The sequence below is a fragment of the Lonchura striata genome, chromosome 11 (genome assembly GCF_050655825.1).
Source record: "Lonchura striata isolate lonStrDom1 chromosome 11, ASM5065582v1, whole genome shotgun sequence".
Lineage (NCBI taxonomy): Eukaryota > Metazoa > Chordata > Aves > Passeriformes > Estrildidae > Lonchura > Lonchura striata.
Genome location: NC_140713.1, coordinates 14642642 through 14664508, shown reverse-complemented (window position 1 = coordinate 14664508; position 21867 = coordinate 14642642). Strand labels below are relative to the sequence as shown.

Here is a 21867-nt window from a genome sequence, read left to right as displayed (position 1 = left end):
TACAAGTGAAGGAACAGTGATAAAACATAAAAATCTTTCATATAAAGAGATACAAGCACACAAGAAATAGTCCTAATGTGGACGTACCACTTGACAAAGAGAAGGATTGTTCTGAAGTATCATAAAATTAAAGTCACACAGGAAAGTCTCCATCCAACTGAAAATACTGCAGACACCTTAAAATCTAAACTCTCTTGCTTACTTAAGAGTATATGCCAGAGATGACAAAAAATAAATTTCACTTCCTTCAGAATGTCTACAAGGAGTGGAGTCAACCATTTTATAATTTGATACAGTGGTTTTGTATGTTGGAGTACTCTCAACCTGAAATTTAAAAATCTAGGCCACCCTTTCTGACACGTAGCCTGCATGTCTGTGTTAAAACCATCTGAGTGACAGCAGCTCAGTTGCATTAATAAGGGAGGCTGAGGGCAAGGAATTGACATTAAAAGAAAGCTGCCAGACCCACCTTTGTTCTTATTTGCTGGCTTAACATGCTGTATTACTTCCCCTTCTACAATGGAATTGCTTCAGCAGTAACTAGAATTCAAGAAGGGCTGAATGAAAAAAAAATTAACAATGTAGGATTTAAAAAAATATTCAAAGGGAGGATTTTAAAATTAAATAACAGACAACTGCGAGAGCTTATGACCCACATTTGGTACTACACATGCTGCAATTCCCAACTAAACTAGTGACAAAGGCTTGATAGTCTGTGCAGAGCTGAACTTCCATGTGAAATATGCCTCAAACCACTGTTAGTTGAGCTAATTCATTATATAAGAATTCCACTAAATTTTTACTTAGGAGTTTAGCTGAAAAAAGACTGCAGTTAATCATTTTGGGAACCTTTAACTATATCAGGCCCTGCATTTGGAAAGAACCATGATGAGGATCCCTACCCAGAGCATTTATTCAGGAACCTTTTCTCTTTATTTCCATCATAAGTATTTTAAGCAAAACAATTTCCAGCTAGGAAAGTACCAAAAAAAATCCAAGTACTATTTAACTCAGAATTCCTACCTTTATTTTCATACCAGGCAGATGAACTTTGAGCATCACAGCAGCAGAGAGATCACCTTTAACATGTATACGGGAACTGTTCCTCTAGAACAAAGTCCAGGGATGTGTGCCAGACCTCATGAAGCACTAGAACAGGCTCCTGAAGCCTGCCATCGCTAAAAAATACTGTACTATACTTTCTGTAGCTCCTCATTCCATTCCTCTTTTTTTGTTCTTTAAGTTGACAAGTTAAGTGTTTCATGTTTACAAGTTTTCAATAGCCTATTACAAAAAGACTCGAATTTGTTTGCATTAGACACCACGGGGATTAAAAAGGAGTTAATATATATCTATTCAGAACTATTGTGCAGAAAATGCTGTGTTGTACAGGGCTTAGGCTGTGACCCGCTTAACTTTAGTCATAGAATGCACAATCCATCACGTACAAAAACACAGAGGAAAATGTGAGGTGTTGGTAAGTACCGCTGTTAGCGAGAATTTCTGCTAATTATTACACCAAATAAGCACAGCCAACAGGCCAGAGCTGTGAGAGGGCATGTTCCAGGGCATTAAATGGCTGCTGGGCCGGAGATGAATACATTACACCGCGCCCTTTGCCAATAAAACAATTTCAGACGAACACATTACACCGCGCCCTCCGCCCATCGAACCATTTCCCGAGCGCGGCCCCGAGCGCGGGCGGTGCTGCAGCGCCCCCTGGCGGCGCGCAGCGCGGGACAGGAGCGCCCCGCGCCCGATACAGCGGGGCCATGGGGACACACACGCTTCTTGCTGAACGCCGCCAACAAACATGTTCTATTTGAGCGCACGGCCCAAAGCCGGCCGCCCAAAGCCGGCCCGGGGCCGAACGCAGGACAGGAGCGCCCCCCGCGCCAGGGAAAGCCCGATACAGCGGGGCCATGGGGACACACACGCTTCTTGCTGTACGCCTCCAACACACGCGCCCTTAGCTGGTAACGCTTTACGCGCCGTTTTCTTTTAGCCGGCTTTTACACTCCAAGCTAGTGTATCTTAAAGTCTACTATGCACAGTTTTTGCCACTGATTTCAGGAAAATATTTAATTTGGCCGGTCCGGCCCGCGCTCCGTGGGACAGGAGCGCCCCTCCGTGCCAGGGAAAACCCGACACAGCGGGTCACGGGGAGACTCTTCTTGCTGTATGCCTCCAGCACACGGGTCCTTAAATAGCCGGCTTTTACACTCCAAGCCAGTGTATCTTAAGGCCTATACTATGCACTGTAAGCTTTGGACAATTTTAGCCATTTATTTCAGGAAAATAATTTCTATTTGGGGGGACAGCCCAAAGGTGGTCCGGCCTCGGACCCCGGCGCAGGACAGGAGCGCCGTCTGCCCGGGCAAAGCCCGATACAGCGGGGCCATGGGGACAGTTCCTGCTGTACACCTCCAACACACGGGTCCTTAAATAGCTGGAAACGCTTTACACCCCGTTTTATTATAGCCCGCTTTACAGTCCAAGCCAGTGTATCTTAAAGCCTATACTATGCTCTGTAAGCTTTGGACAGTTTTTGTCACTGATTTCAGAAAAATATTAACTATTTTTTTTTATACCCCCCTCTGTTTTGAATGGACTCTTGTCACTACTGCTTTTATCTGGACTGCTTTCACAGCTTAATAAAGTGTGAGCCTGAAAACTTGCATATTCTTCCTTTCCTTCCTTGCATGTTGACACAATGTATGCTCCTGCCATCATATTTATTGTCACTGCAATGGAGTTAAAGCCATCCCCCATCTCTGTTACCCTGATTCTATTCTGCTGATCAGTGTTGTAGCTCAATGTTGAAGTTTATATAAACAAAGTAAACTTTGCCGCACAACCTTGCTCATGAAAAGCCATGAAGAGGTTAAAATACATCTCATCATGAATATAATGTGTGAATACCAGCACAACTGTCTACCAAGTAAAAATATTCACTTACACGCTTAGATCAAGTTAAAAGCATAGATTGCAAAAAAGGATGCTAGTACAATCCCTGCCATTAGTCTCTACATTTTTATTTCACAACATTTTTACAGGAAAAGGCAAGAAGATGTCTATGTTATCTAGCCATTTAGCACACAGCATTTATTTATGGACACTCTATATATATTGATGAATAAGTTAAAAATGCTACATCTGAAACCCCACATCTATCATCATGAAATGAATAGCAATATATTAATACTTTATAGTACTAATTTCAGCAGAAAATCACCCCCAACCAAGCTGCTTCCTATTACTGACATTAAATTGCCATGACTCAAATATTATGACTCCCAATTTCATGTGCTTCATTAAACTAAGCAAAAATAATGTACCTTAGTGTATGTAGAATTGCATACTACAAAAAAGGAGAAAAAAAAATCCACACCAGGCAGACTTGCTGTTACAGGAGGACACTAAATGTCTGTTCTGATTGAAATATGGCTTGTATCACAAGGTGCTTAGAATTTGCTTTAAAAATAATTTCTCCTCATTCTGAATCCACAAGAAGTGTGAGGGGGGAGAACGAAGAGAAGGAATAACAGCTTTTAAAACATGCTCATGAAAACATTATTCAGGCTGCAACAGACTGACAGTTAGAGTTTGTCTAATTTAATTTCCCCACCAAAAACTCAGTGAAATGGAAATACAGCAAAGATTTGTATGTTCTCAGGTCCTGATCATTGCATGGTCTAGACCTTGGGGGTTATATAATGAACACAGAATCTTATTCAGTTATGTATCTGCATAAGAAAACCCTGAAATTATGTGTGATGAAAGAAGTTTCTGAAGCTAGCATTCTCATTTTGATGGTTAGATTAGCACAATATGACCACATGGACTAATGTTTCCATTGTATTAGGCATACAGTTATGATGTGAAGTGCATAAATACTGCTAAAAAGCCCATACAAATCCAAATTTCATACTAAAAGCCCTTAGAAAATCCAAATGGGAGAAGCTTCACTCAGCGAGTGGTCAGCACACTGTAACTCTAAGTTTGGAAACCTTTACTGTAAATACACTTTAAGTATTTGAATCTGTACACTGCTTTAGGACCTAAACTGCTGCCACAAGAATCAACATTGTCCCTACTTGAAATACAAAGTTAAAAAAGGAAGATAAACTTGTTCCTTACGTGTCATACAGAATTCTGCTCATGGATTCTCAAACTGCTCTTCCAGATTCAAAGAAAGTGCTTGTACTTTCTGAAGTACTTTCACTGCTCTGACACCTTAAAAAACTCAAATGAGCAGACAGGAGGGAAGATGTGCTGATATAAAGCAATGAAAAATGGTGAGGAATTGTAGAGACCACAATGCAAAGAAGGAAGCATTCACAGCAAAAAGCCAAGTGTAACCCCGTTTACCACAGCAATGAACAAAAATGTCCAAGTCTGATGGTCACTGAAGTATTATTGTTCAAGCTTTTAAGAGTCTGTTTAATTGTTTTTACAAAAATACTTCCTTGTTTCTAACTCAGAGGCTGTGTTAGACAGAAAAAGGATTTAAACTAGAATAACTCCTGATCAGCACATTATAAGTTTTAGCCCAAAAAGATTCCAAACTAGTAGTTGCCTTGAAAAACACACATGGATCATCTGCTCCAAAACAAGTTTCTTACAGATCATGAGATATGCTGCCCCCTGAAAGCCAGGGTCACGCTCCTGTACCAGATTCCAGATTCAGTCTGAAATTTAAACGCTGCACAATTTCCAATAAACAAACAGGAATATGGTTCAAGTTTTAGACAGTGAAATGACCCCAGATGGGTTTATCTTCAGTGCAGTCTCCACTCAAAACATCTCAACTCACATACACTGGCATCAAGTTATCAACATTCTAGCTCTGTAACCCACATCGATTTTACAGCCACAGAGGAATGCTCCTCAGAACAGCGATCACCTGCAAAAGTTTCTCCCCCAAAAGAAAAACTCCTCCAAGAAGAGAACACAGCACATTCAATTTCTGTCACATTCCTTTTGCAAAGCATATAGTTCACATATTTGCAGGAATATAACATTTTTCCCTCTTGCAATATACCAGCCATTTCCTCCAAAGGATCAAGATTCTTTCCTTAAAAGATAGAAAAATGTTTTTGCCCTTATACCTCAAGAAATGTTTGACTGACCAAAACTCAACTGGTCATATGTCTTAGATATTCCAGATATTCAGTTATTTATTCAGTTATTCATATTCTCAAATGATGCAGACTACTCATGGACATTGACTGGATACCCGTGCCAAAGCCACTGCTAATAAAGGAATTGCCAAGAATCTTTTCAACAACAAGTTTCCCTTATCCACTTCCAAAGAATTATCTTTGCTGTAAAATATCGAAACAAAACAAAAACCAATCTTACTGCTAATTTACAGCAACAAATTCTAGAATTGTAGTCTATGTTCTCTTTTGCTGTGACAAGAAAATGAATGTATCAAAAAGTGGCTTGATAGCACTCAATTTTAGTTCATTTTCAATATTAACTTGTTTTAATTACATGATATGACAGATCATTAAATGCAAGCAGGCTCATCATAGTAATACAAGCTTCATACACTATTTTAAACAATTCAATTTACTGTCACCATTGTTTTATTTCTTTCCTATAAGTGAAGGGTTTTTGAACTGCATTTAGAAGGAAAAAAAAAACCTCTAAGAAAATTCATATGCTTCTCAGTATAAAAATTGTCATACTATGCTCCTCATAAAGTATTTTCCCTTTAAAATTATGTGTGAATCAACCATTACATATTTTAACAAGTCCAGTGCATGGAATACCAACTATTCTACAACCATAATTTGCAAGTTCTCTCAAAAAACAAAACAAGGGCACATAAGCAAATATCTGCACTTCAAGAACTCCAGAATCAATAAAATGGATTTACTCCCATGAAACTGCTCAGCAGTGGAGAGGGCAGGAGGACTCTTTGCTTTCATCAACTCTTTCAGGCACAGCCACAGTACAACATTCTTTAGGACACAGTTCTCCAGACAGCCCCTGTGTTGGAAACTTCAATGAAAAACTGAGGTAAGGCAAAGTAGAGTCAATCTGAGCTTTTGGTAACAGGTTAAAATCTACTGTGGTGAATATTAACCATTTAGTTATTATCCAATTATCAATTCTTATTTCAAACTCAGTAATTGTTTTTGCATTATGGTAGGTATGGAGTGATATTGGCACCTGGAGATCACACCAATAAAGTCTTGAAAAATATCCTGTATGACAGTAGATCATATATCTGTCTTACAGAGAAACACTGCTAGTTATTAACAAAAAGTTGTCCTATAGAAAGGTGTACTATCTCACACTGGGTTTACCCACCTTACTGCAGAGACAGTCTCTTTTCTGCTGTCAAAATGTTTTTGCTGTATATAAATATTTAATGTTATTACCATCATTCACTCAGTGCTCATATTGTCTGTTCAAGCATCTATTACTGTCTGCTAGATACACTTGAGGATAACACTTTTCATGTCTGCTGCTCAATCACATGCAGGCCCCACTTCTCAAAGATTCTTCAAAGTTCCATAATTTATTAAACACAGCACAAAGGCCTGTATCGTTTGCAGGATTTTATTTCTGCAAATGTAAGCACCAAATGCACTCAAAATGCTACAGCAGTTTGTACCACACCAGGACTGAACTTTTATCCAGGGTTCTATGAGCAATTGAAATCACGGAAAGAAATTCTACATTTCCTGAACTCTCAGGTAAGAACTCTAGATCTTAACAGAAAGATACTGAATGCATTTTAGTTCATTTAGTTCTCTGAAAGGAAATAAACATCAGTGGTCAGGTCCACACCTAGTTGTAGTTGCATTCAGCACAATTTTTGTATTTACCTAAATTCATAGCCCTGCATGCAATATATATCACATATGTAACAGAAGATTTTATAATCAGTATTAACCTTTGCTATACCTTCCAGTAAAATATGTTAGAAATCAGCTTTATAAGTCACAGAAGACCTGTTGAGATAGACAAGAAGAATCACCAGAGTCTTCAAGCAGGACAGTCTTGCTAGCAAGTTGTTTGTTTCAAAATATTTTTTAATTTGATTTTTGTTTGTTTATTTTGTTAAACAACAGTAAGCATCACAAAGAGACGATCCTAAAAAGTACAAGACTACACAATTATTCCTTCTATCCCAGTGGACCCTGACACTTTATATGACAAGATCTGTTCATCAATGAGGCTAAAATGAAATGAAAATGTTGGATTCAAAAGATCTGCCTTTCAGTTACCATCCTTAATGTAAATTAGGGTTAAATGTGAATAAAATAAATATTTAATCACTTCAAAAACTTCTATTCCTTTCTTCTCTTTAAACACTAAAACTTAATTATAAAATAATGTAAAACAAGTGTAAATTTAAAAGAATCATTTTGAAGATTTGCATTAATAGTTCAAGACCTATTGACACAGATGAAAAGAAGGGGAATCCCAACATTGTTGCTTTAAAGCACAGTGTGATTCTATTCCCTGCCAAGAGACAGCAGGAGCCCAGGCACAGGGGAGTGCTGGGGTAGGGAAGAAGGGAGAGAACGGGATGGAGAGGCATTGCAGGAGCAGCACAGCAATGCTGACCTCTGCCAAAAAGCAAAGTGCAGCTACAGGAGGGGGGTGTGCTGGGGAGAAGGGAAAGAAACCCAGTGTTCAAACTGCTACATCAGGGCCTCAATAGATTGCTTCACATATCATCATGGAATAAAAAGTTCCTATCACACAGAGGCATAATCCAGCATTTAGTTATGATGCAGCATGATACACAGAAAACAATCCAAAATTGGGGGGAAAAAAGCTTCTGACATCAGCACAAAACCTCTTCAAAGTATTGCAGCTCTAATGCAATCTGACCTGCAGCCGTCCTAAACCTTCATTCACAAGGTGAATCCTATGAGCCTTATGGTTTTTCATAGTGGCTACTGTCACACAGTCTATATATACAGTTAAAAAAAAAGACACAAAAGCTCAGACTTTGATAATCTGTATCTCCATGAAAGACAATTTGGCTGTAAAGAACCAAATAGGCTCATTCCACCACTCTTCTCTATGCAAACCTTGAACTAAACTCAGGTTAGAAGTTGTTTTCACAAAAAGTAATGAAACTTAAAATCCCTGATGTGTTTCCCATTCCTTTCTTGAACAGAACTGAAGCACTTTGTCACTTGCAAACAACACAGATAAATGAAAGACGAGAATGAGATTTATGGCAAGCACCAGTCACACAGGGTAAGTATTTGAATGCTTAAAACCCAAATCCAAGAACTTCTTTCAAAGCTTTTGACTACTCTGAGTTGACAACTTTACCTTCATTGCTTACACCCTAAAACTTCCCCAGGTACCTGCTAAACTTCATTTGACTGGAATTTTCTTAAAGTTTTAACCTATCTCAAAAAATTTTCAGCTTCTATGAGAAAGTATATGTTTCATAAAATTGGTTATGTAAGTCACTTAATGAATTCTAATATTAACACCATTCAACAAAAATACAGCAGGTCATTTTTAAAGCATATCATTAATGGACACCACTGCTCAATCTCATGAACATAAGGCAACTTTGCCTTCTACAGGGAAAACTCAAACCCAGTTGGGTATTATGGTTAACTGTTCCAAATACAGACAAGTTCTCCCTGGAACAAGCACAGGTGATAATTTCATTTCTGTCCCACTCAAGTCAAAGATATGAGAGAGAGAGATGTTTTTAGCAGACAGCATCAAAATAAGAGGAAATTGATTATTTGCAAAGTATTCTTCTCAGTACAAAGAACCCACCATTCTGCCAAAATTATAAAGGCTTATTAAACTTGAGCATCACATTGCTGGTACTTTGTTAAATCATTTTTCCTAGCTATTAAACTTCTGTTAGTTGAACTTTAAATAAAATAAAATGGTCTTATTTCCCCCTCAAATAGTTTTCTCACTCCATTCTGCAATCATTTTCTTTACATGGACTTTGTTGACTGTACTCTACCACACAGCATTTTAAAACCTGAATCTCAATCAGAGCTACTCTCATTAAAAATGTGACCTTTCACCTTCAATGAAGCACTGCTAACATAAATTACATTTTTTTGTAGCCCAGAGGTGATAGAGATGAGAGCAGGATAAACCAGGTATAATGCAAAAGCCAGTTGGGCCAGCCTTTCCTTACAGCCCTTTCAAAAGTTATTAATCTCCCTTGTAGTCAGTAGGCTGCAAATAACTACTTCTTCTAACTTACACTGTACTTAAAAGTAGCCATAAGGACAGGTCATGCAAGATGCAAATAATTCTTGGTCCTCATAAAACCACTTCAGTTCATATTAGGAGAACATCCTGGTATGCTATTTTGAATCTCACTAATCAGAGGAAATTCAACAAAAACAATCTGACCAATTAATTCATATCTGACCCAGATATGAATTAATTATGTTGAGTTTAAAGCAGTCATAAAATAGTTATTTAGATTTTAAAATGTGAATACAAAATACTATTCATCAAGCTTAATTTGTGTTTCAAGTCAGGGTCCACCTTAAAAATAACAGAAGAAAAAAGAAAAGTAGACATTACTATATCTCAAAGAACATGGCACAAGCCAAGTACAAGCCAGTCCTTAAGAAATACCATGACAGATTTTAGTAGCAGGCAACAATGACTTTGTCTACCTGGATCCTTCTTTTGGTACTTCATGGCCAATTACAGTAAAAGTTGCTCAACAGGATACACACATAAGAAAATTCCTGTCACAGAGCAGATGCAAATTTAATTACTTTAAGTTAAACCTTCCATCTTGTCTAGAGGTCCTTCAAAAATGCAACTGTAAACAAGCACTACATTGCAATCAGGTGTCAAGGGCTTATTTGATCTCTTACAAAATATGTCACAAATCACTGGCAGAAAGTGGGTCGAGAGGGAGAACAAAGGAAAAAACTGTCAATGGACTAGGTAGCTCATGTGAGCGTGCCTATTAGTGCACTGGATCTTTCTGCTCCTGTCTAATGCTGTCCATATAAAACCTTCTTAGTTTGACAGTGTTCTGTTATCCTGCATTTGATGTAATTTTTCTGTAGTAAGCAAAAAAGAAAAAAAAAATCTGTGAAAAGAACTGATAGAGTAACCAGAGAAAACATTGAAGATATCAAAATTATTTATTCTGCTAAAATATCAATTTTGTGCTAGTCTTCATGTGTGATATGTTAGAGAACTTCTAGAAAGCTCTGCACTTTTGAGAAAATAATCACATAAAAGCTGGAAGTAAATTACTTTACATTGCAATAGGATTACAGATGGCCCCAAATAAGTAACACATAAGACATTCATTTAAGGAAGAAAGTCACAGCTTTGTACAACTGCCCAGGAGAAAAGCATCTGTATGCTGTGCATATTTTACCTTCTCTGAAACACCAAGTATTTTTGGGGAACTAGAGTTCAAATCCCAGACAGCTCTCTGCAGTCCTCTGGTGGTCCTGAAATGCTGGCAGGTCACTGCTCATGAATCCTTGCTCTATAACGTAGCTCAGAACGGAGAGTGTTTAAATGGCAAAGTATTGGTAACATTAAAGAATTTATGGATACACAGCTATGAGGACATAAGTCTTATGGTAGGAAGACTTGCTAGGTATTTTATTTATCAGATAAATAAATACCCCTCAGATGTACATAAATGCACAGACTGTTTTCTGTACACACTCAGTTTAAACCATTTACCATAGAGTTAAAATTATAATTAAAGGATTCATTAAAATTCACAAGTGAACATGCCAATATCTCTCAGATTTCCTCTGAGATCTGTGGAGTTAAACAGCAGGTGACCTGTGCCACTTCAGCAGCAGAGAGTCACTGGGCTGCACAGCACAGTTTGTCTGCTCTAAAGAACATTTTGGAGGTGTGGGGGCAACTAACCCAAAATACATTGGGCTACAACATCCATGGGTATGTCCCTTATAAGACCACCCAGAGCTACTAGGCAAGGTCAGACTAGCTTTAGGACACATAAGCCTTGTCTAACTTTTATAAGTTGGTCTAATAAATTATTACATTTGCCTATCTAATTTATCTCAACACAGCAAGGAAAATACCAGGATTTAAATACTGCTGTCAGAAACTCAAAATTCATATTCTCCCATTTAAACAGTGTAACTTCTACACAATATTTACTGAAGATTTTGCTTAAGTATCTATTTATTCAGAAAAAAAACCAACCTGGAGAAATCCCTCAATTATGGTTGTTCCACTTTACAGTGCTTTTTCATGAAACCAAAGTATATCCATATTACCTGTACTAGAACAACATTATCAAAAATAGTATCTTTACAAGTCAGTTTAGAGAAGCCTTCTAAGTCTGACAAATCAGGCCAAGGAGTTCCTCTTTCATAAAATCAAAATTATTCAAAATGGAGGCGGGGGAATCTTTTCCTCTTAGGCTTACAAAATCAAATCTTTCTACATTGATCTAAGCCAAAAAAACAGATAAAGAGCAAAAGCAGCTAGGAAGCTGCCTGTATTGGACAAGGCCTGGCTTTGCTTACTATACAGCCTGCTGTTTTTGCTATTTAATCAGAACTGCATGTCATATTTGTCATATATATATGTCATATGACATATATAAATGGCCTGTTGACATATATGTCACATCAGCTTGGTAAATTAAGTTAATTCTGTTTAATACACGTGTCTCACATACACTTTCTTGCTACTGAGCAAAGAAACCAAACTGTTCATTTTCCAACCCAGTTCTCCTTATTAGTAGAATACCCCCCCATCAAGAAGGAACTTGAACAGCTAACACTCACTTACTTTAAAAATTTCCTCTTGGTTCAAATCCCACCCCTCCAAAAAAGAGCTTTAATTCTAAACTATTTTATTTATATACAACAGACTAGTTGCAATCATTTTGCTTAGAATTGACCTTTTTTAAATCCCCCAGATGACTCTAACACTGCATTTACAAACAAAAATGCACTGGATCTATTTATCTCATTCCAATAAAATTTAAGTAGTGCAACACATTATTCATCTATCCATATTATAAACTGTTGTGTACATTAAGTGGATAATATTATTAACACTAATGTTTCTGTAGGCTATTCATTAAATAAATGGTAGACACAGTAATTCCATCTATTACACATGGAGCTCAATAACAGCTGTAAATGAGAAAATTGCAGTAGACATACTGAGTAATAATCAGAACTAAAACGACAACTGTAACAATATATCCTTTGTGTAAATGTTCTGATTATAGAAACAAAAACTAATCTGTAATTTTTCATCACTGATAAACATTGGTAACCAGCCAGAATTTAAATTATATTTTATCCAGTTACTAAACCACAAATCTACTTGATTTATTAATTTAACAAGATTCAAGTATTTTGTTTACTATAATACAGAATTATGTGCAGCATGACATCAAATCACCATACCTGCCTAAAACTACAGCTAGCAAAATGCACTATACCTTTCCACATATGTAGATACAAACATGACATACAGAGTTTTGCCAGCATCATGTCATAAAGCTATACTGGCTTGTCAGTAGAAGTTCTCTAAGGCTTCTTGTTAACATTTACAAGCACCACGTAATCCTAGTTTAGATCCTGCAAGAGCAACTGATCATGTCACAGAAGAGATTGAGATAACTTTCTAGTCTGAAAGCTTCAGCAATGCTAGTTAAAAATATTAATATTTTTACTACTCTTCATGGAATAATGCTTAGAAATTACTTGTAGAAGCACAAAAACCCCATGTGGCATGCTACAAACACAACTGATTAACACTGTAAGGTTACCCAAGAAAAGTCTGGATCATTCCTAAGAATATTTGGGATATGAGGCACTACATCTCCTGATACAAAATTGCTTCAGTCAAACACCTGGCATGATTTTCTGCAAACAGTGCGATTTATTAACAGGAAAAGACTTGATGTGGCAAACACCAGGGGTTATTAGAGAAAGGCTCCTTAGGAAAATGCCAGCTTTTCTTCTATTTTCTGCCTCTGTACCAGGAGTCACACAAACTTGCCAGCACATGATGGAAGAGGTTGAGGTGTGGCCCACCTTCCTGATACTGACCAGATGGGGAAGATGCTCCAACTGGCAAAAAGCCCAAGGAGAAAGAAATCTGTGGGGACATGGGGAGAGACAAACATATTTGACAAGAGCAAGACAAGAGCTCTCCCCCAGACATCATCCATAGGGATCCTTCATTCCCCTTTGCTTATATTGTCCCTGCATATGCATAGGATAACTGAATATATTATGCAAGGGAATTAATCACACCACTGGCACTGTCAAGAAGTCACTGAGTTTTTATTATGCATGCAAATTCTGCCATTTTGCACACATAGATGAAATTTGGAATTCGCAAAGAATTTCAAAACTAAATTAGAAAGGAGAGATTAGGCTAGAGCCACAATAGTAGAGAAGATTCCACATGCGAAAGGAGATTTTCTAAGAATAATAAATCCATTCTAAGCACTTCAGACTATTTCAGCCAGGTACCTCTCCAAAGGACTCAGGCAAAGGCCCATGCATAAGCAGGTCATGTCCTCTTCACAACTATTTGTTTGGATTTCTCTTCATTTTTATTATTTGTACCTATGCTAACATTCCATGCTTTAAAAAAAATCCTCCATTTTTCTCCTCAGTAACAGTTAATTACTCTCCTTCACTAGTCATCATAAAACAAGAAGCAGCAGATACCCAAGTGAAAAATAACTTGGCTTAAAAAAAAAATTGATGTACTCACCTTGCCAAAGAGTCTCTCTTAAACAGTAAACCACACATGTAAATTCACTTATATATACAGTACACAACAGTCACTCATTACATTTCAGTCAAATAAATGCTAGAATATTACACAGGAATCCACTAGATGTCTGGCTTTTTAACTCACTTTTTATTGATTCTCTCTCATTCAGTTCTGTTACTTTTCTCCTTATCTAATCTTCCTCCCAAAATATTACACTGCCTTAGTATTTTATCATCTTTCACATGTCTCTCTTTCTTCTTTTATTCCTTCATTGCTCATTGCCCACCTTCACTACTGACTTCATTTTCTAATTTTTCTGGATTAGGAACTGGTCTATATCCTGCTCTTTACTTAAATTCCTTGGAATAAAATTATTTACAAGAAAACAATACCAAATCCCCCACTGATTATGAAACAAACAAAAAAAAGGTGATAGATAAATGGGTTTGTTGATGCAAATTTCTAAACACTCTTTAAACACAAACACAGATAAAATCACAGGCAGTTAAGTATGAGGCAATGTAATATTGAATACTGTAAACACTTAAAAATTGAGTAAGTTCTGTAAAGCAATAAGCTTTTACTTTATAACCAGCTACTATAACCAGTCTTCTGTGATATAATCAGAAATATTCTATAACACTTCATAAATCCAAATTCTCTGGATTGTTCTTTCAGTTTTTAATAGAGATATCAGTTTATAACCATACCAAAAGATGCAAGAATTAAATTGATATTTCCACAGATATTGCTGTACTTTCAATAGTTTAAAATAACCTCAATTTAATTAATCAGCTCATCATTCTCAAAATTCTTGCAAGCACAAATCCACTTTATAGCACTTGACACTATAGCATTGCCCTAACTCTAAGCAAACTGGACTTTTGGGGCAAAATTGCCCTAGCTTAAGTACCATTTCAAGACACTGAAAAGAACTGTCTGCCTAAAGCCTTTTTTTCAGGATAGTCTAACAGTTATCTCCTCTTTCACATGCCTTATTAAAAAATTCTAAATAATTAGGAAAGACAAAGTTAATTATTTACGCTTCAGAAGAATATAATGCCAGAATTTTCAGGATCTAACAAGACACACTTCACTGACCTGGTTTAAATAAATTAACATTGTTTTTCTAAATTTCATCTTCTATTGACATTCAACCCAATACCAACAGATTTCTACCTTCTTCACTTAGAGCTTTGGGCCAAAAATACCTAAATAAGCTTGATCTGCAACAGCCAAAACTATACCAAAGTTATGGGGTTTATGCTTTTCTAGAAAGGCTCCCATGCCTTTTAAAGAAACTTTTTCAGTTTCTCTCATGAATGTTCACTTATGATTTCACTCATTTTGGGCACATTTTGGGCATAGAATTCAGTTTTTAAACACTGTAAAAATCAGTATCTGTTTGGCAACAGGATGTCGATTTCCCATCCCTTGGAGTCTCATACCTCTAACAATAAAACTTTTAAAATTTATTTATGCAAACAAGAGATAAGATTATTATGCAAGGAACTCACACAAGAGACATCCGAAGTTCACTGCCATCGTGTGAAACATGAAAAAATGCTGAAACCCATTCTACTCAAATATTGATAAAGAGTGCAACAGAAATCTTTTCTTTGTCCTAAAGTCCAGTTTCAGATTAGCAGGAAACAAACCTTCTTTTACAGAATTGCAAAGAAGTATTAATTAAAGCTTAAAGTACAATTAACAGTTTGAGACGTTTTAGTTCTACAATTTAAATCAACTATCTAAGTTATATTTCATCACACACAGCAATAGGCAATGACTAACAACAACTTCCAAATTAATTGTTAAAAACTGTAAATGTTCTGGAATGCTACCAAGAAAAGCTCTTAAATGTGACACCAATTATTTCTAGAATACAAGAAATATTGTTCCTTGTATCAACTAAGTCTATGATTAAACTCTTTAAGTTGCACCACCCACTGATACATCAGAATTTCTAGACCTGACTCAAGACACGTCAGCTTTCTGTGCACCAAAAGGCCCTGGACAAGTGGAGATCAGGGTTAAATGCAGAACTTGAGCTCTGAGGGTCTGAAGTGGTCAGAAGAAATCTTTTGATAAGATCATACATCCTGTGATACCAAGAGCTCACACAACAAACAATCCCTGCCTTTCTTCATAACCTTGTTTAGTACTGTAAACCAGTTTCTTCTTTCTACCCCGGAGTATATTTTATCAGTAGCTAGAAATGTCAAATACTTCTGTGGTAAACAGAACTAACCTGGCCTTTTTTATTTTCCTACACACCAGTACTAAAGAAGGTGACAATGTAATCTGCCCCGGGCAACTCTATCACCATCCACAGTAGACAGGTCATTTTCCTTTTTATCAAAGAGGAGAGTAGGTCATCACATTTTAGTACATGTTGACACCCCTGCTAGTAAAAAGAGATAAGAATTCAGTGCCCTTAAGGTGCCTTAACCTCTATTTTACCTAATACAGATATTTCACAGCTCTTACATTAAAGCCAGAAGACAGATTTGTTCCCTGAAAGAATGCACTACAAAGGTCTCAACCTTTGTGACAAGCTGATATTTTGTATTGCAGATGGTATAGGTGACAACAAAGCACTTCCGTTAAGATATCTAACTCTCTTTTATTTTGGGTAATAGGAATTATTTTGTTCCTGTAACACCATAGAGAATCATGGATGTTTAACCTCTCAAATACACTTAGGCAGCTTTTGAACACTTTTGGAAGTTGAAATAAAAAGCACATGGACACCTCCTGCCATCCTGAGAACCACTTCAGAAGTTTCTTTGCTTGATTAAAACATTTTGCTTCCACACAGGATCTTTTTAATTCAGAACACAAAACAAAATAACGACACTTAACTGCTGTCATCTTTATTCATTGTGCTTTCACTTTCAAATTCTAATAGCTAAAGTAAGTTAGAAAACACTTTTATAGTGCTCCTTTTATCTTTTAAGGCAATGGGAAAATACACCAGCTCCCAATAGTTAATGAGAAGTTATTTTTTATTGCATTTTATGTTAATAAACTGGTTTTGCCATATCCTTTTTAAAATAGTGATAAAATAAAAAGATCTGCAGGGCAAGAGCAAAAACGTTGCAAACTTAGTTACAACACAAACTGGGCAGAATTCACAAAAGTACTTCCATTTGGAAAAATATAAAGATATGAACAGGCAATAAACTGCACAATGATGCCTAGTTTATTCTGCACATGAGTGTTAAATATTAGTTCAAAATAGGAAAATATTCGTTCTCTGGTTGGAGAAGAATGGATTTTTCAATTGGAGTATGGAATACCTATTCGTTCTCTGGTTAGAGAGGAACAGTTTTTACACTTGGAGTATGGAATACCTAATTCTTCTCTGGTTAGAGAAGGAATAGGTATTCCATACTCCAAGTGAAAAAATAAATTTGTGGTTGAAGATTTTAAACTTTTCTCCCTCAGTAACACAACTAAAAAGAGTATATTTAACTCCCAGCAGAAATTAAACCTTTGTTTTTACAGAGAAAGAAAGAGCAACATTTTTTGGAAAGGAAAAATAACATTCCTTTAGTTTGAAAATAGTTGGGTCAGTTTTTCTGTTAATTTCTGTACCACTTTTTTTAACTGTGGAGGCTGAAAAGGAGCTCTGAATTCAGAGACCTATCAACCAACACAATGACTCATATATTTAAATGCTATTTAGTTGTCTACTTAAATGCACTTAAATGACTGTACCTTTGCATATTTACACATTTCAAAAATTCATTCATATATATACACTTTACTCCAGAAAGGGAAAACATAAACCAAAACTTACTAACAGCAACTTCATGGGCAGGATAAAGAATTTAGAAGATAATATTTTAACATTAATTACAGATCACCAAAGAATTTTGCACATTTATGGCACACATGTACATATATGTACACAAACACACACCTGAATGCATGCATTTTATACTCTATTTCAGAATAGCTACATGTTAACAGACTGGCAAAGACTAAAAGAGTTGGACTTTTAAACAGCAACAGCATTTATCTTTAAGAGCAAGAAGACTAAAAAACATCTCCATGGCACAATCTCGTATTTTAGATCATTGACTCTAAACTGAGATCCCTTGCAAATGATACTGTGAACAGAAAAAATAAAATATGGTTCAGAAAATACACTGAGGGCAAAACTATTATGAAAATAAGACTTTTTTGTTTCTAAGCAATCTAACCAATAACCACTACTATGACTCTAGTGTTTTTACTTAATTAGCATAAAGATGTTTTGAAACTTGAAGGAAAAAAAAAAGTAATTTCATAGCCAGTTTGCAAGATAATGCTACTTTTCTGGTTTGGAAAGAAGTCATTATGGTCATTATGAACAAGCTCAAGTGAATCTCTGGTTTTAAGATCATATTTTGTGATGTCATTTTAATATACCATTTCAATTACAAAGGAACTGATATATTTTGAGAGAAAACAGACACGTTTCAAATCCAATAAAATAAACTTCAGATACAGACAGCTGTTGCCCAAGAGAATAGCAAATATTCCACTAAAGTAGGATATGTCACTTCAGTACAAGAAGCAATTCAAAGTATTTGTTAATGTATGATAGACTGCATAAGTGATTTACCTACACATCAAGTTTATATTCACAATTAACCCACTGGTACAATCCCCATTCGTTAAATTAAGTACAAAGTTCATCCCAAATCTCTTTGGGATTCATTATCAGAAAATACACAGATATCTGCCTGTTAAGTATCTTCAATGTGAAGCATTTATTACTTTGTGAATTTCAGCCTGGCTCCTCATGTTGGATTTTGATGCTCTTTTATGCACCATATTCGGTACTCAAGACAAAAATGACCATTTTATATTGCCTTTGGGTTCTTTTATGATAAATTCTATTTTCTCATCAACTCTTTTAGATGGAAAAAAAAAAAAGTACCTGAAATAAACATTTCAGTCATTTTAAGTTTGCACAACTGCTTTACAAATCACACAGCCTGACCTCCTTCTACGATATTACATTACAGCAAGATCCAAAATAACATTCCAGCCTGACAGCTAACCTCAGGCACCACTGGTCTGGTATCTCGCTGCTTACACTGCTGGCTGAAAAGCTGATAGGATACGCAAGACAAGCTGAGAGTTTAACTGGCAGAGCTGTTCAAATCTAAATTGTGCTATTTGAAACTTAGACCACAGGAGACAACAGTTCACTTTTTACCATGGCAGCAGAATCAACCTCTTGGCCCTGTGAAACTCATATGAATACATTTAGCACACACAAAAAACATCTCCCTATATTATGATCAAAGACATATTCAACACACATTTTTTACGCACATCCGATCGTCCTGTTGACAGTCCTGGAAGTTAAGTAATATGGACTGCTGCACATAGGTTTCAAACCTTGATGGAGCCCAATGGCAGGCTACTTCTGACAGTCCAATAATGACAAGCACGTTGCAGGCCAATGCCCGTCATTCACCAACATCTTGGCCTGCTCCAAGCGTTGCGCGGCAACAAAGTGGGCGGTCAAAGGTTAAGCTGGAAGAAGACAGCGATGAAGGGCAACTGTCATGCACCACTGAGTACTGCGAGGCAGCAAGGAGTGGTTGTCTTCTCAAGAACATGCAAAATGTTCTCATTCTGTCCAGGCAGACACATATTTGAAGGTCCTAAATGAGACCGCTGCCAATTCACGGAGAGCCAAACTGACAGCATGCCATTCAAACTGTCTCTCTCAAATTTAGCTTTTTTTAAAAAAAAAAAAAAATTTCAAATCACAAATGCATGCAAAGTATAACATTAAACAGAACTCCCAGCAGTTCTTTTAAGCGAGCCACATTTGGCAGGGTAGGAAGAGTGAGGGGAAAGACATCTAAACTTTTTCCCCTCTCGTTCTTTAAATATTTACAAGTTCAATTATTTCACAAGAAATTCTTATATTTTCTTGTATGCCTGCATTTATTTCCAAAATTGCATCTGTTGTGAACCTTGTTTTAAATATTGGTGTTTCTTCCAGTATTAAAAACCAGAGTCTAAAACCTTACAATTAGGTCTAATACCTGGAATTTTAATTCTGCATTTGTATATTAATGTCACAACAGAAGCACATAATAAAGCATGCAAAATAAATCTTTGCATCAGTCTCTGAATATTCTAAGCATTTGTGTTATAAATGGCCCAATAACAGTATATTCTATTTGTTTAAAAGCACTGTTTTGTGTGGAGTTATGGCTTGAACAGCATGATTAACAATGAAATTGCATTATTTTGCATAAAACATATACATCTTACTTTTAAACCTTTGCCAGTATGTATATTTTTTTACATACACATTTAAATTATGTGATCATGGTCATGTTTGCCTCTATTAACATATAAAAGACTCCAGAAAAAATAGAAATACTTTTTTCTATTAGATAAACAGTGATGTGTCTCATCTTTCACATGAATGAACGCTTGACACTAAATTTAATCAGGCTGACAAAGGATCATATGGGTAAGCTCTCTGTGCCCTTTTCATGAACAGTCCATCTCTCCTGCACTTACAGGGCCAAACATTGCCCTCTCACAAAAGTCAACATGCAAAGTGTTTGTTTCTTTCACTGGGTCACTGGCATCCTCCTGCCTGTGACATTACTGCTTTGACCACTTCCCGTCCTGACACCAAGCCTTTAAAGATCCTAATCACAAACTGTGCTCTGCAAACTGAAGAGAAAATGAATTCTTATTATTTAGGAGGAATTGTTTGGATCATAAAGCATAAATCCATGTGTCTGTAATGTATATAGACACACACAGAGCACAAACTCCTTTAGGTAGCCATTACATTCATATGTTCTATTGCACAAGTCATAATATCAACACATAATATCAAATCACAGAAATCACAGATAATGACCAATCCACTATCCTGATCACACTAAATTACTTTCAGATAGCCAGAGCCATAAAGCTATAATTCAACTATTTTGGACTGAATTGCAAACCTTTTCTATATAGGCAGGATGATTCAATGTAAAGTAGAAATTGTAAATTTGGGGAAAAATCACCAATGTGACAACACCACCTTGTGAACTAGACCATGGCACTAAGTGCCAAAGGCAGCCTTTTCTTAAACACCTCTAGGGATGATGACTCCACCACCTTCAATGCCCAATCACTCTTTCTGTGAAGAAATACTTCAGTAACATAAGGCATTTTTAAAACAGTTCGGGGAGGGCTGACCAATATCTACAGTTCATTACAAAAGTTTAAGCTATAACACCACTTAGAACTTTGCCATTTACTCTCATCGAGCACAACTTGCTACAGTCAAGTGATTGCAACAAGTTTTCTAAAGTACCAGTTCCCATGGTCAGAAAATTTCCTATGAGTTTCAACTTTTACTTACAACAATACTGGAGAAAAGCTTATGAAATCTAACTTTAAAATAGTAATATCAAGAATGCAAAGAAATTCAGAAGAAGAAAGCCTTTTTAAAAAAATTTCCCATGGCACATTTAAGTAAAATCCTCACCCAGGAATACGAGCTTTTACTAATGCAAGTAAAAGATTTTTGAAGTTTTTTAAAACGGAATTAAAGACTATGAAATAAATACACTGGCTGTAGTCATAATTGGCTTTTATTTCATTTATGCCTATTTATAAATGCTTTCCATAAATACTTCCTATGGAACCAAGAGCGATAGTGTCCATATGAATATATCACGGACTGTTTTCCTGGACAGCAGCAACAGAGACTCAAGAAATGACAGCCAGCACATACCAGATGCCTCCCAAGCCTGACAGTGCAGAAGCTTAACGGCTTCTGGTTTAAAGAATGGGGCAAGTCTACAAACCAACAGTAGTTTATTCCTGTAGTTTTTCTCAACTACCACCTTCTGCATGATGTTTAATAAGAAACAAACCACCAGTATGGTACACATTTTACATTTCACGTGCTAGAGGCGAGAAAGCAGAGCACTGAACATCCATAAAAGATAACTGACTACTGAACTAATCATCACAGTAAAACATCCAAACCAAAACTGTTTCCCTTCCCCATTACCACAGATGCAGAGAACCACACAACTGATTCAACCCATCTTATTCTAAATAACTGACATGGCAATGGTTGGAAAGTGGGGAATA

The 21867-nt window shown here is 36.5% G+C and overlaps 1 protein-coding gene across 12 annotated transcripts in view; it reads right to left on the bottom strand.

Moving 5' to 3' along the window:
- Window positions 1–21867, bottom strand: part of FTO (FTO alpha-ketoglutarate dependent dioxygenase) — a 226295-nt gene that overhangs the window by 195967 nt on the left and 8461 nt on the right. Inside the window, exon 2 of one of the 12 annotated variants that reach the window (XM_085589601.1) lies at window positions 470–557. The exons of 10 other annotated variants lie outside the window; for them this stretch is intronic. In XM_085589601.1, the coding sequence (XP_085445727.1) occupies window positions 470–496 (27 nt within the window). In that variant the 5' untranslated portion in view covers window positions 497–557. Of the gene's footprint in view, window positions 1–469; window positions 17101–21867 lie in introns of those variants that run through there. One more of the 12 variants, XM_085589600.1, reaches the window with a different exon arrangement.